Source organism: Dryobates pubescens, chromosome 11 (assembly GCF_014839835.1).
Source record: "Dryobates pubescens isolate bDryPub1 chromosome 11, bDryPub1.pri, whole genome shotgun sequence".
In the NCBI taxonomy this organism is placed as follows: domain Eukaryota; kingdom Metazoa; phylum Chordata; class Aves; order Piciformes; family Picidae; genus Dryobates; species Dryobates pubescens.
In genome coordinates this window covers 18,724,136-18,751,970 of record NC_071622.1, presented here as the reverse complement: position 1 = coordinate 18,751,970, position 27,835 = coordinate 18,724,136, and the positions used below count along the sequence as shown (strand labels likewise).

The 27,835-nt window shown below is 39.2% G+C and overlaps 1 protein-coding gene across 1 annotated transcript; it reads right to left on the bottom strand.

Annotated features, from left to right (window-relative positions):
* Positions 1–14: 14 nt before the first annotated feature.
* On the bottom strand, positions 15–27,792 carry SELENOF (selenoprotein F). The gene is made up of 5 exons (XM_009900341.2): positions 27,659–27,792; positions 24,622–24,789; positions 11,432–11,495; positions 2,521–2,570; positions 15–220 (listed from the first exon to the last, which is right to left on the bottom strand). The coding sequence occupies exons 1-5, from the start codon at positions 27,725–27,727 to the stop codon at positions 89–91; spliced, it is 483 nt and encodes a 160-aa protein (XP_009898643.2). The 5' UTR covers positions 27,728–27,792; the 3' UTR covers positions 15–88.
* Positions 27,793–27,835: the final 43 nt, after the last annotated feature.

Sequence of the window (27,835 nt, the reverse complement as noted above, 5' to 3'; positions counted from 1 at the left end):
GAAGCTGATTTCTTTTTTGATTGTAGCACATGTCTAAGAAGATTACCATGATAAAACATGAAAAGGAAAGAGGACTGAATGCAGTGATTTATAGGCGTTCTAATTTTTCACTTAGGAATTCTTCTACGCTATCTGTATTCCACTTGAGGATGCTCAGTTCTTCTGCGATGTTCCCACTGTCATCCAGCAGCTTTAGTACAGGGTCAGAACCACGCACATACTGCAGGGGGAAAAAACAAGTCAGTTACCTTGGGCTGGAAATGCATTCTCCATATTAATACTTCCCACACCCGACTTAAATCAGTTTAAAAGATGTGAAAGGAAGAACTGTAAACAGTCCAAAGAGTGGCACCATGAAGGATGCTTCAAGAGTTAACATCAGTCTCTTCTGGGCAAACTTTGGCAATACAATCTATACTAGGAAATCAACCTAGCTTTTAGCTTCTTCAAGCTTAGAATTCTTAAAAACTGAAGAGAGAAGCTTGGTTGCTCCTGAGAATGCTGTAGATATTCCAGTGACATACATTTTGTTCTGATTTTATGGATTTAATTACTACAGTGTTTAACAACCATGTATTCTGCTTTTCCTGAAGAAAACAGACCTATGAAGATCAAACTAAGCTTATAATTCGGTCTTTGAGTGTGTTTTCTCCTAGGCTGATACCTCTTGTCTCCCAGTTATATTTTCCCCTGCTTTGCAGATTCATAGGAGTGGTAGAAGTTCAAAGCTATAGTTTGTGTGCATGCGTATATGCAAAGGAAGAACCAGTAACAGGGGAGACCATACTGAAGCTTTAAAGACACAGAGATCCTGTAGGCTGCACACTAGTAGCAGCAGCTGGCCAGTATTTGTAGCTCAGGATTAGATGTTTTCTTGCCTAGTCCTAAGGAGTGAGGGTGGAAGAGAAGACAGACATACGAGGGACAAAGAGGCTTCACTTCACAGGAAATTAAAGCACATTCATTTAAGAGCAGGAAATGTTTGTCTCGAGATCCAGAACAGTTACTTGCCTCAAATAAAATAGGTAGGCAACAGCTTCAGTTCACATTTATGACTTAAATTTAATGTCAAAGAGAGGAAAGTGGAAGACCAAGTCAAGGGAGGTTGGGCTGGGTGCAGAGAGCTAATGCCATAAGCCTGGCTTTGAAAGACGGTATTCTACTTCACCTCTTTTAAGTTACCGAGGCTGGATTTTTGAACCAAGCAGCTGAATGATTTTTCTCATATAATCAAAAGCCTTTTACCATTTTAGAAATTTCTGGTCACTTTAACAGCTCAAAATTCTACTATCAATTTCTAATGCAATCCCATTCTTTCCTGCTGTGTTGTATCTCTACCTACTGGGCTTTGCTAGTAACATAAGACTTTAATACTTCTGAAGACTCTCTAAGTCACAAAATATGTAAGGCAAATACAAGCTTTTAACAGTATTAGAAGGCTCTAACCATTTCAGTTTATAGAAAGACCTCCCCAGGAGTATTTTACTTTATCCTACTGAGCTAACCTAGCTGGTTTTACTTAATGAAGGTAGTGGCATCTCTCCCCTGTTTTCCAAAAGTCTTCATTTGCAATAGTTTTTTTTTCTGGCAGTGCTCTATACCAATTGAAGCCTGGAGCACTTTGATGTTCAATACAGCTACAAAGTTTAAAGTAAAAATGAAACAGACATGCAGAAAGAGAGAAAGCTTGTGAAAGAAACTGAAGGACAGAGAAACAAATGCATGAAACAGAGGAAATCAGTTATAGATTGAATCTGCTGCTGAGAAGACAAATCACTTATTGCGGCCATGCATAGCTATGAAGCGATTCCAGATGGTGCCATTTGGTGAATAGAGATGGGAGCACAAGGTGTTAGAATCAAGATGTGCATCTGTGAAATACCCTAGAAGTTCACACCGGATTTTAAGAGGAAGATGAAGTCTTACACTAGAGCACAAAACCAAAAATTGTTTGAGCTTTGGGCACTGCAGCTTTGCACATACGCAAGTCATAAGAAATGCCATTCAGTATCTCCATTTCTGGCAAGCTGGATGTTTGAAGACTACAAAGAACAAAGAGAACCATAGAACACAGCAAGGCAATTCTGATGAGAAAAACCTAAGAGTCACTGAATGTATGGAAATGGCAGCTCCATCAGAAAAATGAGAAGAGAATAGGAGAAAAGATAACTATGGCAGAATAAACTTAAGTAAATCCAAGATACCCACAAAGCAAGGACAAAATGCAGGCATTCCTCACATTCTTTTGCCATTTACTATTATTTATGGGTTCCAGTGTGTTTTTTCTTGGATTAGAACCAAACAAAGAAGCCCAAACCCTCAAAGACAGGAAAGATTTGGTATCAAACAGTCACTGAGCAATAAACCAGGTGATATTTGCAGCAGGAACTGATGAAGACTGGCAATGCAAACACATGTCCACTGCTAAAGGACTACTTGATCATCAAGTAAGGAACATTTCACAGAAGGAGTGTCTCCATCAAGCTTATGTCAAATAAAAAACATTAGGTTGGCACTCACCTTGATTTGCAGTCCCCTGAAGAGCTTTGGCTTATCACTCCTGACAAAAGCTATGTTTTGGAGAAAAGAAAGAAAGACAATCAAACTCTTCTCCACTTGGATAAAGTAGATTTACATTCAAGCTACTATTCCCTGAATTATTTTGAAGTGATGCTTTAAAAGGTATTTTAATGTTTAAAAATTCTTAATGTCCTCATAAAATTAATATTACTACACCTATTATGCCTAAGGAACCCTACAGTGGCTAGTATTCCAAACAAGCTTCATGTCTGCTTTTATTTTCCTTGAACACTAGGGTCACTGTCTACATTATTTTACCTGTACGTACAACTGACAGTCTTCAGCAGACTGGGCCATACACCTCTGTCACATTTAAATGTGAGGAAAAGTAGAAGAGCAATTGCTGTCTGGCTGAAGACAAGCTTTGTGAGGCTAAATACAACACGCATCTCACCAGCACGCTCCACACAAGCTGCAGCAGTGCAGGTGAAATGGCACAGAATAAACTGTGGATAGAGGCATTATTCTTGCAAACAAGATGGACAATCTTTTCCTGCAGAGATCTTAGAGTTTACAAGTTGAAAACTGGCAAAACAAGAACAAAAAACAAGAAGAGAGGCCTGTGTCTGCTTTTCTCTTGACACTCCTGAAGGCAATCATCTTTAAGTTTGACTTGTATGGCTTGTCATGTGGCTGCATGGAGGTAAGTTCAGGGCTCAGGTGGGCTGCTGCTGAGCAATTCTTTACTTGAAGTGCCAGTCAGCAAACAGCAAGTATTAACAGCCCCTGCACCACACAGCACAACACATGCCTTGTGTTTACATTAGCTTTAGAAAGAAAAGACAATATGAATTATTTCAGGGAAAAACATGAGCATAATCCCCTACTTCCAAATATTTTAGTCTAATGAATGTCTGAATTCTGGAAGCATTTTCATTTAGAAAACAGCACAGTCTTCATCCCTCCTTTTTACATTCAGGTTATGCTAAAGGCTGGATTTAGAATCTGTACTGACATTAAGTGGATTCTGGACACGCCTGCAGTGTGTTGGTAGCATTTCCCCAAGGATGAACCCTGTCAGTAGGGATTGACTCTTACAAAGGTACTAGCTGCATGTTAAAGCTGCTTTTCCAAGGTTCGACAACAATGTATCTCTCACAAACTGCAATGCATCCAGCTGGTGCATGGAAATGAGTGCAACCTCAGGACTGATATTTCATACTGCCTCACAAAGTAACTGTAGAGATACTGCAGTAACTGTAGAGATATCCCCTGGCATCTTTATACCTGTATTTATATTACTGCACAGCTACCTTAACACTTCTCAGTATGTATATACTGAGTGGCATTTATGTTCTTCCCTCTTCCACTATGCTCCTTGTACAGCTGAAGATTGTACACTTTGCTGCACCAAACCACTACACAATATAAATGAGTTGAACCCCGCCATGGCCCAGTGAGCTGCCAGTTATATTAAAATCCTGAAAAAAAACCCAACCCAACAACTTTTTTTTCATTCATAGATTCATAGAATGGTTTAAGTGGGAAGGGACTTTAAAGATCATCTAGTTCCAAACCCCCTGCGCCATGGGCAGGAACACTTTCCACTAGATCAGGTTGCTCAAGGTCTCATCCTACCTGACCTTAAAACACCTCCAGAGAGTGGGAATTCACAAGGTCCCTGGGTAACCTGTTCTGGTGTCTCATCACCCTCACTAGAAAGAATTTCTTCCTAATATCTAGTCTAAATCTACCCTCTTTCATGCCCTTAATATATAACAGTAGGCAGTCAAGTATTTACCATGAGGTTATGCCTAGAATATAGATCTGCACCTCTACATGGAGAGATGTAGCATCATGCCCATTTTGGGTCAGGAAGTTTTCATACACTATATCCTATCATACCTCAGAGAACTGCTCAGGTGTGTGCATGCATAAACACCTGGCTTGCCATTTAGGCCTGAGTAATTCTTGCATTCCTTAGTAATCTCCACTTAAGACCCTAGATTTGAATTCCAACATGCTTTTTCAAACAAAGAGGTGTTCTATATACAAGGAAAGATACATGATAATAGTAGTAGTGAATTTCTCTGTTCTGCTATGTGCAGAGGCAAAGGCTGGTCCTGGCTCTATAAAAGCACTTGTCATGGGTTGAGTCTGATGATGATATTCAATACCATGCTGTCATCATGCCAGGTTCAAAATGAATGTGCTGACTGGCGCAAAGTAGTATTGGGCTTGAAGTTCAGACTGTAACATGAGAGGCTTCCTGTTCCGGTTGCTGCTTCCAGTTTCTGGGGTTTGGGATGTTGTTTTTTCTGCTGGGCTGGTTGCTGTGTACTTGGGTGGGGGGAAACTGTTTTTATTGCTGGCTTCTGTTGCTGCTTTTGCATTTTGCTGTGCATTTCCTGCACACAGGCTATGGTAATTGTGCACTGTATGATCTCAGTAAAATTTGTTATGTCAATCCAGGGGTCTTTTTGTGCTACTTTCCCTCCTGTCTGTGTAGGGGGCAGGGGGCTTGTGAGAGCAGGCTGGGTTAACCCAGGACAGCTCTGTTCAGTATTATCTCTTTTTGCAAAATAGTTTGGTGCTGGGCAGGATTTACAATGTCCATACACACCTGATCATTTTCTCTGACCTTTCAGTTGTAGTTGACTGCATAGCAGTCAAGTTTGCTCCCTGGGCTCACCTCAGGACTGCCTTCAAACAGAAGGCATATGCTTTGGTATTGCACATGTTTTATAACAGCATAAGGTGAAACTATTTTTTTAACATTGTGTGAAAAGACAGTTGCAAAGCTGGCAGCAGAATGGTTCTGACTTCTAGTCTGATGTTTAATTCACTGGAACACAGTTTCACAGCACCAAGTTCACAGTTCATCTAATGGAAGTCAAAGTGCAAAATGCCTTCCCTGGTCACTCATGGATGGATTACATAAATTCTTCTTTCTCTGCAGTGTGTAATTTCTAAGGCTGCTACAGGGAGACGAAAATGGAGAGAGATCTAGGCTTTTAGTATTAAACATCTAAGTGTTAAATAATGGTGTAAAAATGTGCAAGTAGTTTTCACAAATAGGATCATAGGAAGCAAAAACGTTGATGTCAGGCTATGGAGGGGAAACTGTTGGGGCACTACTGAAGGTAGAGCAGGTGCACCACATCACATGAGAAGCAAGCAGCCACGTGTCCCAAAATGTGCACTGTAGTGGTATCTGGTTTTCTAAGCGTGTTGATTTAATGCTAAGTCTGTTTATTCAACTTAAGGCTTGATTTTGTGGAAAGGAAAAAAAGAAAATACAGGATAATCTGTATTTTTTAATGCATGTCAGTATATTAGTCTCTCACTTTAGCTTCCAAAATTGAGAACAAGTTCTGTGTACAGTGAGTGTTTTTCTTCGTTGCACTGCAACTGTGACTAATGCAGAAAGTCACTATGATCAGCATTAGAAATAAATATCCCATTAACAGAAACCAAATTTGTTCCAGCTGTCTTAAATTTCAGGAAAAATGTTCTGTAGTGCTTCAGCTTTCAGAAGATTTAGACATTTGACATTGATACAAGTGTGTAATAGCTACTTTTAAAGTGACAAAATATAATACTGCCTATAGAATACTTTTTTCTTCCGTCTAATTCTGTTCCCATTTTATGTGAGCTTGTTCAGTCTAACACAGCAGCCAGAGAACAGCCACTCACATCCAAATGAGCTTTCATCTGTCACTCAAGTAACAAATCCTCACACCTGTTACAAGCTTAAAGTGCTGTAACCTGAGTTAACCCCCAAAGGCTATTCCTCAATACAACGGAGTTCCACAGTTCCATTTTGTTTCTGAAACTTTATCCATTTTACTACGCTCTCTTACTGTTTTGCAATTAAAGTTACCCACTGTAATGACTGCTTCTTACAACCTCCTTTTCATAGAAAACCCTAGAGACTGATTTTGGTGTTGAATTTAAATTGGAAAAAAAAAAAAAATTGGAAAAAACTTCCTCATGAAATAGTTCAACTTAAAGAACATCTTTCCATAATAGTGTTGATGAGAGCCATGACAACTAGGCTTGTGACAGCAGGTCACAAGGACACGGAAACACTGAAACTGAAAATTATGGCTGAGAGCTTAAATCAGAACTGAACTGCAGTATGTGAGCAGCTGCTCATTATTTAGTACTCTACACTAATGTCATATATTATAAGCTGTACTTGTATAATAATTTTATATAGTTCTATAGAGAATTCCATAGCAAATTCACCTATATTCATATTATTTCTGTTCCTGCTTTAGGAGCAAGGACCTCCTGCTTAATCTGTAACTGAAAAAATACAGAATGTTGAAAAAAATTAACCTAATCTCTGAGAGAAAACATACAATGGCAATAAAATGTCACACTGGTTTTCAAACAGCTATGCATACAGATAAGCACTTTTAACCTGGGCTGTCCCTACATGCATCAGAAGGATTGTAATAGTCTCAAACAAGAAAGGCCTGGAGAAGATTAAAAAAAACTTACTGTCTCCATTATATGTTTCAGCTTTTGATGTCAGAAAAAACACAAGTTAGAACTAGTCAAAGCTTCTGCACGAGTTCAGCAATAAGTATTTACTGCTCATTTTTTCCTCCTGGTAAGATACAGCACATCTTCTAGCAAGATTCTACTGGCAGATACTTAATCACATTAATGGAAAAGTTCACCTATTCAAAACTTCTAATGTTTTTGGTCTTTAAATTAGGTTTATTCTATTGCTTACTGTTGCAATGCTTAGAAGGACAGGTAACACTTATGCCCACATGGATTCATCCAACTTTTTAACTGGACATACCTTTCTCAGTTTATGCTAAAGAGAATCTTTCTTCTAAACTCTTGGATATTGTGTACAGGCACACAGCTTCATGTTACAGGTAACTGTCATTATAAATGCTGATTATGCAATGAAAAGCAGCAGCACACTTCTGTGATGAAGGTGACTACTGCTCCTGTTCCTCAGTTTTACACCAAAAGAGTTCACTGTGCAATCAGGGCAAAGAATTATTAGTGGTCCAAGAGCAGTATCTGAAAAAAATGCTTCCATCATCATTCAGGAGGTAAGGAGGAACGTTTCCAAATTAGTATAAAGGATGATCTATTTAAAAAAACCATATTTGAAGTCTTTTTGTGATGCATTTACATTTTTTGCACATTAAATTAGCAATAGGAAGCACATGAGTTATTACATTGTGTTTCAAAAGGTGTTTTATCAAAATGTAGCATGGTACCTCAAGCCACTCAATTCAACATACACAATTGATTTTTACAGCTCAGAAGTAGGAGAGACTAAATGTGTTACAGGAAGTGATCTAATACTAATATACAAGAGGATGATTAAAGTACAGATTATCTATAAATAGTTGGCCTGCGTTAATTTCAATAAATAGGAAGCAAATGTAATACTGCTTAGTATAAGACAGTGAATAAAGAATAATTTGCTTAACTTGGCCCTGAATTATTAGACACAAGCACTTTGGAAGTTCAAAAAACTAGAAACAAAAGTTTGTGCAGTATGTCAGAGACCCCTACAAAAACTGTACTTGAACATTTTGTATCTGCAATGAGCTCCTACAACAAATTACATTTTAGTAGCTAAGCTTTCACAACCTGGGCAACAGAGTGCTAACTGACTCTGAAGTCAGAGATCTATTGTAAATGCATACTGCACGAGTTCAAGGATTAAGGACCTTGTTTCTGTAACAGATTTGCTGGGAGCAGGTCCATTTCCTAACTAAGTGTCACACAGGGAGAGGTGAGAGTTGCTCTATTGATGAGCGAAAAGAATGCAGAGAAACATGAAAGAAATGTTCAGTGAAAAACCCAGCCCAATTCATTTTTTGTTAAACTGGAAAGAACATAGGAGTCTAGGCACTGTGATCTCCTGTCTTGTCACAACCAGAACGTGACTGCTACTGAGAAGTCAACTTAAAACTAATACGCTAATCACTGACCCAAATAGCTTTTTGTATTTCATAGCCTTTGTTTTATAGATGTCAACCAAAACCAGTCAGATTTTCTGTGTCACCTGGTATAGTAAGATACTGCCTCATCTATCATCTCGTCACATATGGTTTCAATGTTTTACTTTAGGGTGTTTCTAAATTAAAAATATTTAAGAACAGTTGTTACATTCAACCATTTCAAAATACAGGTAATTTAGGAATTCATTTTACAGCACAGCATTTATAATGGAGCAATTTATTTCTAAGGGAAATTTAGCTGGAAAAAACATTCCTGTACTGAACTTAAAAAGACTTGCAGAAATGTGAACTGTTACTTGACTTATCACCAGAAGTCATAGGTGAAAAATTTAGTAGACATCCTCATCCATACTCACAAAAGCTTTTATCTGTCATATTATAAAATATAACACACAAGATAATCTTGCTGAGGACCAAATTATTTTACCACTTGTCACTTCTCTGCTTTCCCATTATCTACAAATATGTTCCACAGGTAAAGATTCTTACACTTCAGACACACAGTTGTATTCAGCAACTATTTGTAGCTAAAAATATAACAAGCAATTTTGATACAGAGGGGCCATGAAATAGTGCATTCAGTAATCATCAGCACACAGGTTTTTCCTATCTTTCTTAGTCTGTAACATTTACAAGCATTTATTAATTCAGCAGATTTTAATCCTTAACAATTTTAAGACATGAAGCAACACTGTTCATTCCGTGACAAAGTGGAAGTCTATGGGAGTAAGTCAAGTGGCAGAACAATTTATGCAGGTATTTACAGGTAAAGACTTCACAGTCAGATACAGAGGTAGCACAAACTAATCCATACACAGTGATGCCATTTTGTGTATATTCTGCAAAAGAACAACGTCATCTTTCCTATGTTGACAGGCTGAGAGACTTGGGGTTGTTCAGCCTGAAGAAGAGAAGGCTCTGATGAGACCTTATAGTTGAAGAGGGCCTATAAGGTATGTGGGGAGGGACTGTTTACAAGGGCCTGTAGCAATGGGACAAGGAGCAATGGTTTTAAACTAGAGAAGGAGAGATTTATATTGGACATTAGGAGGAAGTTCTTTACTATGAAGGTGGTGGAATACTGGAACAGGTTGCACAGGTGGAGGCCCCATCCCTGGAGACATTCAAGATCAGGCTTGATGGGTCTCTGAGCAACCTGATCTCAGTTGGGGATGTCCCCGCATACTACAGCAGTGTTGGACTAGATGGCATTTCAAGCTCCCTTCAAACCAAATGCATTCTATGGCTCAATGATTCTAAAACCCTAGCAGAAGCTATAGGAAAGGAGTCAGGAGTTATTTGCAGTAAGGCACTGTCAATAACAGGCTACACAGTTCAATGAAGCCTACAAAGACAGTGCTTCAAAAGCAGCAGCATTACGTTCAGGCAACCTAACTTCCACAGCAAACATCTGAGTGAAAACTTAAAATAAAAACACTTCTTGAATATCAGTATCATAAGATGGAGACACCTGTGGATTTTGCACTTGATTTTTAAATTCTGTGTAAAAGTACTCTAACATTAATACTAATGTGAGGACAAATACCACCCAGAAACACTGCTTTTTAAAAAACCCACTATATGTGCTCTTAAAATTTATCCCATCTTCCAACCTGTTCAAATAAAGATAAATTTTGGATTGGGTAACTACAGAAATTGGTGATAAAAAGACAAAAGATCAAGAGTAATGTTAGTCAGCCCTTTTTTGATCCTTAGTGTACCGAAGAAGAACTGGTAGTCAATACAGAACCTCCTGAAAAAACACTGAAATTTATTCAGTCATTTAAAAAAGGCAAGCTATATGATAAATGTAATGTAAATCTTAGAGCAGGTTTAGATAACCAAGAATTCAAAGGGGAAAAAAAAATACTAAGTTTTCAGGTTTTCTCTTTGTACTGTAAGCTTCTGTTTCATGGTGTGCATACAGCAGAAACTGAGGACCAATCCTTTTTTAGGACCTACACATGAAGATGATGCATGCTTGAGTCGTGCTAACAGGGAGACCTTTTCCTTCAAGCCTATAGCACTGTTACAACCAAAAAAAAGCTGAGTGAATGGGCAACATCAGCTGGGAATGTTTTAACATTTGCTAAATTTAATGGTGAAGGACATAACATGAACTCCTATACTAACACATTTAACCTCCTCACCCCCTCAAGTAGGACAGGTCATTTAAGCAACTTGTTTTGGCATTTTAGACAGTAGAAAAGAGAAAATAGCTTTGTTCTGGTCCTGCAGTCAATGAACTAAACTGTCCATGGGCAGAAGAGGCAGCAAAGGGTCTAAAGCAGCAGAACAAATTAATTGTAACCTGGTTTAAAATCACTTTGGGTTTTTCTTTTACTTGTTTGTCTGTCAACCTTCAAATTAATACCTCTTCATACTAGCCAAGGCAGATAGAGACATGCACTTTATGCAACTGTATTTCTAAAACTAAATTTGTTCTTTTCCTCTGTGTCCAAAGTACAGCATTAGGATCTTTATGATGGGGGCAGGGGGAACATCAAATAAAAGTGCTGTTATCACCTAAGCTCTTCCCCCATTTATAAGAAAATTCCGGTTCGAAATTGCTCACAGATGTTTTTCCTGCAGCTTCCACCCACCACACACTGATGGTACTGATTTCCTTTTTACACTACTATGTTCCATTCACTGTAGTTGACTGTCATTATCCACTGACAAAACAATTATATGCAGGATCTGTGAAAAGAAAGTAGTTCCATAAGTGCAGAATATAATTTAATCTGTCAATTATTGGAGACAGTTCCATGAGTCTCAGGTCAATGCAACGTTCCTGATATAATATACAAAATTTATGACTACTTACAGTAGTACTTAAAAGCACATTTTGTCATTCAGCTGTGACAGTATTTTGGATCTGAAAGAACAGTAATGGCTTGACTTACCCTGGACTTGAGGGAACCGTCCCAGTTTTCATCCACATACCTCTAGGACAGCTCCTGCATAAAGCTGTAATAATAAAAATAAGCTGTTAATGACCTAAAAATCTAAATTACTAGTTTACTTATGGTAAAGTTTCATTAAATGAAAATTTTAGTCTCCATGTTAAACACAGCTTTGAGAGTGAGCTATTGTTCATAATAAAGATAAGGCAGTGAATTCGGACTATTAGTAGACTATTGGATTTAGTAGTAGACTATTGGATTTAACTGTGATTGCAGAAATGGTACAGATCACATTAATAGGCCTCAGCTGAAGCAATTTACACAGACCGGGCTAACTTTGAGCTTATACTTTAGATGACCGTCATTTCATCAGCTGTGCAAGGTACTGAGGTTCAATGATCTTAAAGCAAAGTCTAAGTTCAATTTTTTAGTAGTATCTAAAGAAAGTCTATTGATCTTGTATACTGTCACGTTTTTCAACTTTGAGGTTTTTTGACGACACAAATGACTCCATAGTCTGCTGAACCTCAAATATAAATTACAACAGATTTTTCTGGCTACTAAAATAGAACTTGATATGGTAGATTTCAGCATTCTAATCTTAGGCATATCCTTCTAGCCCTGAAACCTCGCTGTGTACAGACAAGCTGTATGATAAACCTCAAAGTTTTAATTCAACACATTGCCTTCTATAAACAACTAAGAGCTCTGCTTTCATTTTCAAGTCGAGACAATGAAAAATATAACCTTGCTGAAATGAAGTAAATTCTCATTTCACTTAAAATATAAACTCTGGATATATATAATTAAAAATAAGCTATCACTATGAAATTTAATGAGCGCTAAGCCCTCTGTAAAAGGGGTGACAAGTCATAAATGGAAGCCACACACTGCAACAGAAATATCAAAGATAATTTTATTAACTATTTACTCATTACTTCCACAGAAAACAGAACTAAAAATACTACAGTGTATTATCTGTTACAAAGAGCATCACAGAAATCTGCTTAAACTACACAGACATTTTTAACCAAACAATAGATTTTAGCACTGAGATTTGACTGTTAAAAACTCTATCTTCCCAGAAACAATACTTGAGAGATCAAGAACACCAGATTTTTTCCCACGTTCTTTTTAGTGTCCAAATAGAAATTTTAATTATAAAAAGACACTGATAAACAGCTCAGATACTAGCTTGCATAATTAAAGTTCCTCTGAAGTTAAAACACCAGATAATTACAAAGATGGAGGAAACACAGAATAGTGAGATTATAAACGTCATCTTGTCCCTATTCATTATTCCTTTAAAAACATTCAAACCCAGTTTAATCAGCAATCCTAGATGTAGATAGCAGCTTACACACTCACACACTGAACATTTATACTGATTCTCTGATACTGACACATACCTGCATTTTTTTCCCTATTAAAATGCATAAAGAACTAAGTATACCAAAAGTTAGGAGAATGGTAAAATGAGCATTTTTCAGCTCTTATTACTGCAAATAATGCTTACAGATTATTTGTTCCTTTCAAGCAATGATTTCTATGGAATAAGACTACTGTAGGAATCTGAACTATGTAAGGCATCTTGACGCTATAAACTACTTCCAGTTTGTAGCCCCTATCTAATAGAAAAAAATTTAACAAAGCAAATGACTCAAATCACTGATGTCTGTATTTTGAATTTATAACTGCTGCAATTGAAGCCCAACTGTGCTGGTACAGAAAAGTTCATATTCATGCTGGGACAAATAGCTGCTCTCTAAATGGCTAGACAAGAGAAAAAAAGAAAAATCAGCTGGCTTCATTCCTAACTCCAAACAAAGGTGTCTTTTGCAAGAAACCCAGGTTTATTCACATCAGTTAACCCACAACAAAAGCATACTTGTTAATATCTACTGCTATTATCATCTCATCATGTCTAGAGCAGATGCCCTCCATATTCCCTTGTGAAGGCATTTACTGTGTTGATCAAGTATTACTAAGAATGACATGTATTGCACTCAATGTGGAGGCATACAAACACGACGAGACAGTTCATTACACAATGCTCAACTCATGAGTTAGTTTATTTTACAACAATGCTTCACTTGTTTGAGTGCATAAGTGAGATTAGTAATGGCAATAAAATAAAGACTCTTAACTATTTATTGGTGTCCATTTTAACATCCACAACAAGTGCTGTTATGATTTCCAGGCTGATTCATGTCTGCACTTATAAAAATAACCTAGAATGTTTCTCAAGATTCTACTAGTAGGGTTTCTAAGGCTTTTGTGACAAAACAAAAATGAACTTTTCTTTCATCTTTTACAAACCATTGACTTGGGTTAAATTCAATTAAAAGAATCTTGTTAAGTACCTCATTACCTCCGATGTAGTGAACATGGCTTTTCATGACCAACAGGAAGAAAACCACACTATCAGACATGCCTGCCTTAATGATGAAAATGGTGATTACAAGCAAGTAAACTACCATTTATATCAGAGTAGCATTAGATATGGATACATATTGTAAAAGCAAAGTATTCCAACAATTAAAAACAAGGAACCTTAGCTTAGCTGAAAGAAAATGTTTCACCTGTTATTAGGAAGCAATAGGAGCAATTCCTGCAAGACAAAGTTTCAGTGGTGCTTAATTTATAAATAGATACAGTATTGTTATTGTAACTACCCATGGCAAAACTCCAGAAGAAAAATTTCATTCCTGCTAAGAAGCTGCTATGTAACTGGTTCGTGTCTACAGCCAAATGGGAACTCAGATCAAACTGAACTGAAACAAACAGTACTTTAAGATTGTTCCCTGATCACAAGAAAAGATGCCATAAAGGCATTGAAAAATACAAAAATACAGTTTGTTTTTCCACTTTGATAGCACCTACATTTTGCACACTAGTTTCTTCTGACTAGTGACTAAGCCTGACCCTGCACAGGTTACAGAGTGTCACTCAAACTGGATTTGCACAGCTGTTTGCAATCAGCTTAAAAAAAAAAAAAGGACCATAATTTCTTGAAATACGCAATGAAACAGGCTGTTAAGATAAAGCCACATGATGAATAGCTATCTTACAGTATCTGGAGTCCATCCAATATTTGCCTATTTTCCTTTCCTAATATGAAACAGTTTAAAAATAAAGTAGCTCTGCGAACAAGCAGTAAAATGAGTTAAAAATCTCGATTTTTCACTTGCCTCAGGTTAAAGACAGTCTTCCACCGAATGATTACCTACGACTAATCGCTTTCCAATGCAAGCAATTTCTTCTAATGAAATTGAATGCAATTTCTATGTAACTACATGAGCAGCTCTACCAAAGAAATCCCATCATCCCATTGAGTAAAGCAACAAAGCTGTTGAAGTGCTGGGAGAACAAGTCCTATGAGGAGCAGCTGAAGGATCTGGGATTGTTTAGTCTGGAAGAGTGGAGGCTGAAGGGTGACCTTATTGCTCTCTACAATTACCTGAAGGGAAGTTGTAGACAGGTGGATGTTGGTCTCTTCTTCCAGGCAGCCAGACCAGAACAAGAGGACACAATCTCAGGCTGCACCAGAGGAGGTTTAGGCTGGATGTTAGGAAGAAGTTCTATACAGAGAGAGTGATTGCACATTGGAATGGGCTGCCGGGGGAGGTGGTGGAGTCGCCATCATTGGAGGTGTTCAGAAGGAGACTTGATGGGGTGCTAGGTGCCATGGTTTAGTTGTTTAGGTGGGTTGGATTGGTTGATAGGTTGAACGCGATGATCTTGAAGGTCTCTTCCAACCTGGTCTATTCTATTCTATTCTATTATTGCTCTACAACTACCCAAAAGGAGGTTGCAGTGAATACATAGAATACATAGAATACATAGAATAAACCAGGTTGGAAGAGACCTTCAAGATCATCGCGTCCAACCCATCAACCAATCCAACTCCGCCCAAGCAACTAACCCACAGCACCAAGTACCCCGTCAAGTCTTCTCCTAAAAACCTCCAGTGATGGCGACTCCACCACCTCCCCAGGCAGCCCATTCCAATGTGCAATCACTCTTTCTGTATAGAACTTTTTTCTAACATCCAGCCTGTATCTCCCCTGGCGCAGCCTGAGACTGTGTCCTCTTGTTCTGGTACTGCTTGCCTGGGAGAAGAGACCAACATCCGTCTGTCTACAACCTCCCTTCAGGTAGTTGTAGAGAGTAATAAGGTCACCCCTCAGTCTCCTCTTCTCCAGGCTAAGCAACCCCAGCTCCCTCAGCCTCTCCTCATAGGGCTTATGTTCCAAACCCCTCACCAACTTTGTTGCTCTTCTCTGGACTCGTTCCAGCAAGTCAACATCCTTCCTAAACTGAGGGGCCCAGAACTGGACACAGTACTCGAGGTGCGGCCTAACCAGTGCAGTGTACAGGGGCAGAATGACCTCCCTGCTCCTGCTGGCCACACTGTTCCTGATGCAGGCCAGGATGCCATTGGCCCTCTTAGCTGCCTGGGCACACTGCAGGCTCATGTTCAGTCTACTGTCGACCAGCACCCCCAGGTCCCTCTCAGCCTGACTGCTCTCCAGCCACTCTGACCCTAGCCTGTAGCTCTGCATGGGGTTGTTGTGGCCAATGTGCAGAACCCGGCACTTGGATGTGTTAAATCTCATGCCGTTGGACTCTGCCCATCTGCCCAGCCTGTCGAGGTCCCTCTGCAGAGCCTCTCTACCCTCCAGCAGATCAACTCCTGCGCCCAGCTTGGTGTCGTCAGCAAATTTACTGATGATGGACTCGATGCCCTCGTCCAGATCATCAATAAAGATGTTAAAGAGCAAGGGGCCCAGTACTGATCCCTGGGGCACACCACTGGTGACTGGCTGCCAGCTGGATGTGGCACCATTCACTACCACTCTCTGGGCTCGGCCCTCCAGCCAGTTCCTAACCCATCTCAGTGTGCTCCCATCCAAGCCATGGGCTGACAGCTTGGCCAGGAGTTTGCTATGGGGAACGGTGTCAAAGGCCTTGCTGAGGTCCAGGTAGACTACATCCACAGGCCTCCCCACATCCACCAGGCGGGTCACCTGATCATAGAAGGAGATCAGGTTGGTCAGGCAGGACCTGCCCTTCCTAAACCCATGCTGGCTGGGCCTGATCCCTTGGCCATCCTCTAAGTGTTGTGTGATTGCACTCAGGATGACCTGCTCCATAATCTTTCCTGGCACTGAGGTCAGGCTGACAGGCCTGTAATTCCCTGGCTCATCCAACCGGCCCTTCTTGTGGATGGGTACCACGTTGGCCAGCTTCCAGTCAGCTGGGATCTCTCCAGTGAGCCAGGACTGATGAAAAATAATGGAGAGTGGCTTGGCCAGCTCATCTGCCAGCTCTCTCAGCACCTTAGGATGGATCCCATCTGGTCCCATGGACTTGTGGGGGTCCAAGCTGCTGAGGAGAGCTCCTATCACTTGCTCATGGAACACAGGGAAACCATGCAGCTCCCTGGCTCCCTCTGCCAGTTCTGCAGGCCAGCTGTCTGGTAGACGTTCTTTCCAGCTAGTAAAAACTGAGGTAAAGAAGGTGTTAAGTACCTCTGCCTTTTCCTCATCCTGTGTTACAACATTTCCTTCCATGTCAACCAAGGAGTGGAGGTTGTCCCTGCCCTTCCTCTTGCTATTAATATATTTATAGAAGGACTTTTTGTTGTCCTTCACATCAGAGGCCAGTTTAAGTTCCAAATATGCTTTTGCCTCCCTAATTTTCCTCCTACATGCCCTAGCAACCTCTTTAAACATTCCATGGGTTGCCTCACCTTTCTTCCAAAGATTATACACCCTCTTTTTTTCCCTTAGTTCGATTAAAAGTTCATTACACAGCCAGGCTGGCCGTCTGCCCCGGCGGCTCCTCTTCCGGCACATTGGCACAGCCTGCTCCTGAGCCTTCATCAGCTCTTTCTTGAAGCAGGTCCAGCCCTCCTGGACCCCTTTATTTTTAAGGGCTTTCTCCCAAGGAACCCTCTGAATTATTTCCTTGAGCAACCTGAAGTCCGCCCTCCGGAAGTCCAGAGTGGAGGTCTTCTTGCTGGCCCTCTTAGCTTGACTGAATACTGAAAATTCTATTATTCTATGTATTCTATGTATTCTATTCTATGTGGTGGAGTTACAGGAGGTGTCCAAAAAATGTGAAGACATGGCACTATGGCACATGGTTTAATGACCATGGTGGTTGTATTGGGTTGAACTGAGCTGGAGTTAATTCTCCTCGCAGTATTGTTCTAGTGCTGTGGTGTTTTGTTTCTTTTTTCAGCAGTAGTTGATAACACAGCAGTGTTTTGGCTACAGCTAAATCCAGTATTCAAGCTGTGTCCTTTCAACATTTCCCTGCCCCAGGAGTACATTGAGGGGTGGGCAAAATCTTGGGAGGGGACACAGCTGAGCCAGCTGACTCAGACTGGCCAAAGAGGTATTCCATACCATATGACGTCAGCTCAGGTATAAGTAGGAAGTGAAAGAAGGAAGTGTGGGGATTCGTCTATGGCGTTTATCCTCCCGAGGAACCATCAAGCTTAGAGAGCCCTGCTTCCCGAGACCGACCACCGTCCTGCCGATGGGAAGTAGAGACTAACATCTCTCTCTCTCTGCTTTCTTTGCTTCTGCGCGGTCTATTGCTATTTGCTCATTAGTGTTATTAAATTGCTCTTATCTTATCCCCGGCTTCTGTTATATTTTCTTTCCCTTCTTCCCCTCTTCACTTAAGAGGGGGAGTGATAGAGCGGCTTGGTGGGTATCTGGCCTCCAGGCCAGGGCCAAACCACCACAGTGGTATTAAGTCAACAGTTCAACTCAATGATCTTAGAGGTCTTTTCCAAATGAGAAACAATTCTATGATTCTATGACTTCTATCCTCTATCAATGCATACTACAGTTTTACTTCATGGTCAGGAGAAATATAGATGATATTATTATTGGACAAAGTTGCTTGGTATATACAAACTGATACTGCTTTAAAATAGGAGCATGATGTGTTTTGTCAGAGGTGTGCAAAGTAATTTTTAGTGTCTCACTCATTCACGAAGCAAAACAGCAAACTGAAAACTGCTATTTGTTCTTCTGAGAAGTGAAGTCACAAACGAGATTTTGGTGCAAGTTTCCTACGCTCTTTTCTGAAGTCTTATAAGCACCAATTAATTTCTTTCTTTTACTGGAAAACTAGGTTAAAATAAAGGAATATACATTGATATATAAACTATAAAATATTTTCTGTGGGTGAAAGAATGCAGGATATTTGTATGGAGAGAAGTTTTCAAAATCACTTTACTCTTCCCCTTCCCTGGAGGCAGAAAATGAGCAAGAATCTGTGGGTTAACAGAGAGCTGTCAGAAACATCTCACTCCCAGAAATATTATGAATTACTGTTCTGTAATGAAGAAAGCCAATAAAGTCATTGCTACACATTCACATCACTCAGACCTGATGTAATCAGTATATTTAGCAACAAAGAAACTACTCCCATTCACAACTCATTATCCTCTGAAGGGAGATGCCTAACTCTAAACAAGAGTTTGGAAACAGAGTCAAACAGCCAAAACCCAGTTATCTGAATTAGTGCCATTCCTGTGATTAGCAGTATGTAGTACAGGCAAATTCCTCTGAAGAAAGCTGAAGCAGAATCTAAGCTCTTATTTCCTTAGAGGGAAGGGATTCCAACTGAATATAAGGGGGGTGGGGAGGAAGAAGTCACAATGAGGTAAAGCATTGAAGTAATTTACTAAGAACAGTTATAGAATCTGTATCCTTGGAGATTTTCAGAACTTTGAGGTCTGCTTTGAGTAATATTCAACTTTATCATTCATTATGTACATAAGATAATTGTGCATTACCATTATGAACCTTCCACAGACAGAAAATGCTGGCATTTGTCTGCTTTATTTTTGGTGTTAAAAAAAAAATCTCCTCCTTGCAGTATCACAAACATTTTTGCTCTTTAAACCCTAATTACCAAAAAGCTCCAAAACAACTTCCCCTTCTGCCAGACTTTAACAACTTTGCTCTCTGAAATGGTTTGGTGAAAGGCCATGTGAACAAGACATGGCACAAGAGTGAGAGAAAAAAATGTAGAAGCTGAGCAACAATCAACTACAGACTTCTGGAGCAGCAGCATGGATCAAGTGGTGGGAACGCCTAATTTATTTGAGTGGGGGTGAGGGCAGTGTGGAACAGAGAAGAGTGATGGAGAGAAGACTCCTATGTACAAGCCCATATTTGGACCTAGTGAACAGAATTCAGTAAGCTAAAACGTAGAGAAAATTAATAGCTTAAGTTCTAATTTTGGAAGGCACCGTCCAATTAACTTCACTATCTAACCATCTACTTACCTTTAGAATTCATGAATCTCTCTACTCTCCTGAATCTACTTTTATTAAAAAAGAAAGTATCTCAAAAGAGTTGCATTAAAAATTATTGAGAATGGACTCATCAACTATTTATTTGACTTGGCACTTTTGGAAGTCATTTCAATGAATGCGGAGTCAAATGTCAGTATTTTATCCATGTGTCTCCAGATGAAGGAGGTTAGACTTAATTAGCTAATGCTATTATGATTCACCAGAACAGATGCACATCAGCTTTAACTCACGTTTAGCAAATTTACATTTATAATTTCCCTAACCTTTCCTTTTTTATTGATAAGGCCAGAAAGAGGTCTATAGACAGATGATGTATTTCACATTAGTTTATCTGACAGAGATGAACTTTTGGCGAATCCAATCCAAACAATAGATGGTAAATATCCATCTTAAGCATTGACTAGCTAGCTACACTTTCTTTATCTAGGACTGTTTGTCAACATCAATTTTCACTGCTGACAGATCATGTACATAAAGGAAGGAAAGAGTGTACCTGGTAAAGTTCTTGAGAAGAACATCCACTTCATCCCATTTTTACTACATTGAACAGCCGTGCATAATATTCTGAAGTGACAGTACTCTGAAAAGAGACTTTCTCAACTAGAGAAAACACAATCATCTCAACTACCCAACTTCTCTGTCAATACTCCCCATAAAAATATTCTTCTGTCAACTGTATGGGACACTTCTTAGTTAATAGCAAACTTGGTGGGGAGATCATTTGACACATATTAGCCTTGATTACAGAGTTCTGATTACTTGAATGTTAAATAAAATATGCTGTCATTGAATCATGCTATTTCTAAAAGTCACACTGAGTAAAAACAATAAACATGAACCATTTTCATGAAGCATATTAGAAGTAACAAGCATGGCTATATAAAAGCACAATTTAATTTTTACAAGAGATTTTGCAGAACACATGCAAAGGTTTTGAGAAATAGCTGTAAGTAAACTAGAATTCTAATTCTTTATACAAGTATTGATACAACTTACAGTTATGTTACACCACTGAGATGTCAAGGAATTCTAAGTAATTCTCAATTTTTACCCATCAAGCTAAAAACCAAGAGAAGAGACTGCTTCTCTGGAACTATTCATATCAAGAGCCTCTGGCACAACAAGCAGGGAGCCAACAGTAATTTTTGAGAGTAGTACTTTAGTGAAAGGGAAGGAAAAATAAATCCTGAAAAATGAAACTAAATTGGGTCACACAAGAACAGCCTAAAGCATTAAAAGCATTTCATTATTCTAGTTTCAACAATTATAGTAAGTTTTTAAAAGAGTCTGAACACGAATGTTATCTTACTCCTCCCTGTAGTCCATAAGAGCACAATTGAAAGGTCTGAACATACAAAAAGGTGGAGTTTTAAGAAAGCTTTCAATTTCATCATTATTTTTTTTATAATTAAAAGTAGCACACAGCCATAATTACAGTGGACAAGATTATTCCTAATATTACATTAAAAATTTACTTCATTTCCAGGATGAGTCTAACACTAACTCCACACGAAAAATTTATAGTCAAACTACATCATAAGTATTATTCATAAGGATTAAAATGACCCATTCTGAGGAACAGTTTCTGCATACATGCTCATCTCCTACCCAATAATCTTTAAAGGCCTGAGTGACAGTTTTGTAGTGACAGGTATAGGACATTACAGAAAACTGAATTTGTGTAGACAATTTTACTGAAAGGTAAAAAGTACAAGAGACATTTTTTCTTCAGAATAGACCAATCTGAACATTAGCAGCTACTTATTACATGGGATAAGTAGGTATAATTTATTCTTTTGTATATTGTACCTCATCTCTGTGTTTTTCACCCACAAAAACCTCTCATAAACACATGATACCATGCGGAAACAGGTGGCTGATGTGGAAGAAATGGCCAGAGCCTAGGCTTCACTTCCAACAGACTAGAAGTTCTTGTGGTTTTGCCATGTTTAAACAGGCTACATCATTCATGTTGTAAAATGACTACCTACAATTTCAATTACCAAGGACTTGTACAGAAAAGAATGTCAGCTTGATGCAGTGAAAACATGGTAGGATCTTCCTCTAGAAACCTTGAATACCCAGTTAAGCATAGCACCAGTTACAATGCAACAACTAGGGAAGAAACAGCTTTGCAACACGCCTAGCTGCCACATATTTCGACCAATCTATCCACAATGAAGACTAACTTACCTGACCAGCCAGTGAAAATCTATAATAAAACTACAACAGGTTCCTCTACTGCACTTTGATTTTTCTTCCCATTTTACAGGGTTTTCTAGTATGCATTCCTAGGTTTTTCTCTCTGGTGGTTCTGTTTTCAGCATTTTTCAAAATGTTGAGAATACTCAACACTTAAAGGTCACTAAATACCACTATTGTCTAAATCTCATCCATTCTGTTTGTCTACAGCTTATGTCCATAGACCTGCATTAACTTTCAAACAGCAGTCATAAATACTGAAAAATTATATGAGGTTGAGGTAGGGTGTGGGATGGAAATCTGAATGTAAAGCAACCTTATGACAGGCTTTAAGATTTATTTATTTTTTTAAGGAAAAAAAAAGTCAAAGTTTAAGGTGCCTACATTTACTCCACATTAGTGTTTCTTAGCACTTTCATGTCAAAATAAAAAGAAACTATTTACTGCTGCAGGAAGAACATCAAATTGGAGACCTGTCCTCTTGCAATATAATAAGCCACTACCAGTTTCTGAAATATTTTCTTTACTGATATCCAGTAAGAGTTTGGTGGAAAATAATCCTAAATTCCTTATTGTCTTAGCAATGCAGAGGACAGAAATTATTAAACCATGCTTTGACAGCTGCTTGTATTTTGACAAATCTGAATACCTGCACAAGGAGGTTACTAAAAAAAAATAATCTCAGTATTTTAGATGGTTTTGCAAAATGTACAGAAGAGCAATAATCACTCATCTCCATACAAAAGTATATGCAGACTTCTGTATCATTAGGTTTGCCTGGTTTTACAGTAGAATAATAAACTACTTAGAAAAGGAGTAATTATTTAGAGGTAGTGCATGATAAACATGTGTGATGTCACCAATGACATTCTGCTATCTAAACCATCCATTTCCATGTCACAAACTTCCCGGCTAACTTTTGCTTATACCTGATGCCATGTTTTCTAAATCAAACTTCATCACACTACAATATGACAAATACTTGTCATGAGAAATTCAAAATGCTGAAGTTCAACACATCCTGGTGAGCAAGGAATTGCAAAACTCTGTTTAGAAATATTGATGACTTTTAAGGGTTGTTGTGATCCTGCATAGTGCAACTGTGAAATTCAACGTATTGCAGATTTCAGAGCTGATTCTTAAAATCAATTTGATTTTGACACACATATATTGCTGAGGTAACTTCAAGATTGTAGTACAGAATTAATATGCTTATAGCTACGTCTGAAATGATCACACAGCATAAGTGAAGCTGCAGATGGAGTGCAGCTATTTTCAGCTACTGCAAAATATGGACAATCTCTCCTGCTACTACAATTTCACGCACAGTTAGCTTCACCTCCATTTCATCCTTCTCCGTTTTACACACCAGCAGTACTCTTCATCTGACAGACTGAGGCTTAAAACTTGCAGCTGTCTAAAGCAATATTGCTTAAGCTAGTTTCTGAATTAGTCTGAGCTCAAACATGACATTTTTTCATTTTAACCCACAGTACAATTATGAAGTAATTAAACTGTTTCACTGGACAGGTGTCAGCGGAAGTGAAGAACAAGACAAATATTGGGCAACAGGAGCACCTCACGGCTGTTTTCCAGCATGTCCATTCACAGAATACTGGACCAGTAACAAGACCAAGATTGATAAACATCTATCAAGGACATGAAACACTTGAAATCTGTAAACATCTCATCTGAGGTTGCACTGCTGGTATACAGCACAAAGTATTCTTAGGACTGGGCATACTTTACAGAGCATTTGTGAAAAGCAGCAATGATGGAAATTTTCAGATATATATGCCATCCCTTTACCTTTCATTTTAAACTAATCTAGAACTCAGGCACAAGTAATGTAAGGAATTCTTGCTTTCTCCATTTCTAACATTTGCCACATACTTCTAAGAAGAATTAACTGAAAATCTTGAATTATGTACAGGAATTTCAATAGTTAGCACAGACTACCAAGATGCTGTGTCACATGATAGGGAACAATTACCTGCTCACATAACAAACAAGCTAGGGCATGTAATTGAAAGGAATACTGTTCAGGAAATCAAGATTCATGTATGCTGAGGCTGTCCATGCATATAGCCACAGCATTAGCAAAACCCAGAGCACCACTCTAGAACTCAGCAACACATAGGATTGCCAGGAAGTCACCTAAAGACAGAGTATTTTCCCCAGAAGTCACACTGACAGAATTGCAACATAACTCCTCTAGTTTATTTTCCCAGTGACAACACAAATTACCCCGATCTGTAAGTTCTTCTGCCACATCTTATGCACATTGATAAAAAACTGTACAACTATAGCTGTACAGTTCAAGAATATCATTCTCCTAGTAATCTTTTTCTTTGTTTTTTACAAATCTCACACTTCTTTCAATTAAAAGAACCCAGACATAACACCCCTATTAGTCACTTCAGGCCAGAGAAGAGCTGTCACAGAACCAAAGGTTCATACAGGGATGCTATTTTGGAGTAATATGGCAAGTCTGTGCATGTAGACCCTGTGTATACTTGATTCTCAATCAACACTGTATTTTCCTCTTGAGATTATAATCCAGATACTCATATATTTTTAAAAGTTACATAAACACATCATATATTAAATTACTCCACAAAGAATTTGGTCCAAAACCCACCTTTCTGGTTTCCAACTGAGCTTCTTCTTGGCAGCACTGCCTGCAGAATGGATCCAACTGATTCAGATTGAACTGTCCAAGAAGGTTGCAAGAACTGCACAGCAAGTTACTGGAGAAGCCCAGCTCTCTGCAAGCTTCTGATGACAACTGTGCTCCATATACACTTATCTGAAAAGCAATACAATGTTGTTCTTTAGTATTATACTAGTTGTTTTTAAAAGGAAAATTTTAAATGCTTTAATGATTAGAAAGAAAAACCAAATTTCTTGTGACCATTTTACAGTAACTCCTAATGGTTTGCCTGTTAATTGCAAACTGGGAATGGTGTAAAATGGTGAATTCTAGACACTCATAATCTGCACATTTCAAGGTATCAGATCTGCCAAAATTCACTTTCCTATACATTCTGTCAACTCCACTGTTTCCCTATTGCGAGCTCCAAATTAGGAAAAAACTGAATCAGCTGAAATGCACATGGCCACAGGCTCTAAAGCCTGCTCATGCAAACCAATCTCAGTAAACTTTGTGTCATCAAAAACACACTTAGAAAATGAATACAACAGGTAAGCTCGGGAAAAGCACAACCAGGGAGTGAAGATACAAAAGCATGATTTAAGTTTCATGTTTGCAATGATGTCACATTAGGGTTTACTAGTAATACATTAAAACAAGCAATTCAATTGCATGACTTCAATGGATAACACCAGTTCCATTTTTAATGAACAGCCAAAACAATTTTACCAATTGTCCCAGCACTTAAATGATATTTGGGTTTGTTTTCATGTTCTCACTTCCCTACACGGGGGTTTCTCACATCCCAGATTAAAACCTACCCCAGCATACAGCCAGGAGGAAAGAAGGGAGTGAGGGTAGCAAGAGAGGAAATTATGAGACAGTTTTCCCAAATGTTTCTCAGTCTTGATGAAAAGACCTTGGGCAAAAGCATCTCAAACACCAAAAAAATAATCAGAAAGCATCTCTGTGTTCTGAGAAAAGTAAGATGATACCAGCAGATGGACTGCATGGTAACAGGCAAGAGGCATAAGAATTATGCTGGATCAAACATAAAAATACAGAAGAAAAACTAAGTTGGTCCTTCTCTTATCAGTTACCCACTATTTAATGTATATAGCACACACAAGAAAGATAGAGATAAAACCCATTTCCACCCCTGAAATGGCCAACTAAGGGAAAACCACATCACTGACATGCAAGATTGAAAATGCTATGGATTGGGAATGGGTAGAAAATATTACATGCTCCATTAGTCTCTCTGTATCTGCTAAAATAGTAAATACACAGAAAAATATTTTGAAATTATTATTGTCAGGCAGAATGCTACTTTTGTTCTTCCTACAGGCCACTGCTAAAGTAATTTCTGTGTATGACAGCTAGCAAGCAAAAATGGGACCCTACTGGAATAATCTATTATTTATCCTCAGTCTCAAGCTGTGCCAGGGGAGATTTAGGCTGGATGTTAGGAAGAAGTTGTTCATAGAGAGAGTGGAATGGGCTGCCCAGGGAGGTGGTGGATTCACCATCACTGGAGGTGTGTAAGAAGAGACTGCATGGGGCACTTGGTGCCATGGTTTAGTTGATTAGATGATGTTGGATGATGGGTTGGACTTGATGATCTCGAAGGTCTTTTCCAACCTGGTTAATTCTAAATTCTATCTGAGAGATAGTGAAATACATACCACCACAATAACAGTATAGAACATCCAAGGAGCATGCCAAATACTACCAAAGCAACATTTTAATTACTGTTCACTTATTAATGACAACAGTAGCTAGAACAGTTTTCCTGCACCTTGCTGCTTGCCATCCACCATTTTTATGCTTTAGTGTCATCATTTCCTCTCTTGTGAATCTGTTCGCCAGGGAGAGAAAAAGTGTTGCTGTCATCGTCATTTTGCCTCCACTAGCAACACTTTTTGCCACCAGAACTCTAGAGCATCTGTGTGCATAAGGCAAGTACCATCTTATTTTTTGGGGGGCAAACCAAGAAAAGTAATACTGTAGGACAGTAAGTAAAACCTTCATTACAAGAGAATTCTTCACTGAAGTAGTTCCAGTTGCACAGCAAGGTAAAACCAGCTTTAGTACTGTAGACATTGCACTATACTGAAATACTCAGTATACTAATTAATGGTGCTGGTTAGGATTAGAAAAGGACCCTCCAGAAGTTGAAAATTTCAGCTACTTCAGTGATGAGCTTATTTCAGCAGCATGCTCTCATTTACAGCTCTGGCTACAAATACACCGTATGACTGCTTCACTTTTCACATTAAATAATTTCATACACTAAAGCAAATTCATCACTGATACAAATTGCTTTAGGTAAAACTGAATAGTTAGAATGCAACATTTTAACAGGCCTTTTGCACATTTTTGTGACTCTGGAGCTGAGGCGGGTCGGAACTTTAAGGGCATCAGGTGCACTAAAATAGAGAAAGCTGACCTGTCTGCAAAACCTCGGAGGGCTGCCTTCTTGAGCCAACTTTCAGTTCGAAATCAAAAGCTACCCACCTTCACTTTCCAAAACATTCTAAGCTTTAGCAAACAGGATAACCCACATCATAAGGTTTATAATCGCACAAATCCCATTAAAAATGGGCGACGAAGTTTGTAAAATTATTTCAGGAGTCACTATAATACCTGCAGCGATCGCCGCGTATTGGGAGCTAACACGGCAAACCGGGGCCGAGGGGAGAGACAAAGTGGAGGGTGTTAGGGCTTCAAAACTCGACTCTAGCAGCCTGGACCAGTAGATGCAGTGACAGCTAAAGGGAAGAGGGGAGAAACAGAGGATAGCCTCCGACAAAGAATAAAATAGGCAGTCATCCAGACAGGAGTGGGACAAAGCATTAAACGACGCCTCGGGGATGGGATGGGCAGGGCAAGGCTCGCCGCCTCCGCCTCCCGCTATGGGACACGTCTCACTCCCGCCCCATTCCTCCTCACACCCTTTCTATTTCGCCCAGGAAATCCAGCCGCACTCAGCCCCGAGAACGAACAAGTCAGAATAGCCTCTCACCGCCTGCAGCCCTACTAGCAACCACAGCCAGCAACGCCCCAAGGCCGCTAGTTCGACGGCCACCGCCATCTTGGTGCAGCAACACTCCTGCCAGCGTTGCCGGGAGGTAGCTGAAGGACCTCACCCACTACAGATGTCGGACACACTGCCTGATGAGGAAGAACGTAGACTTGTTCT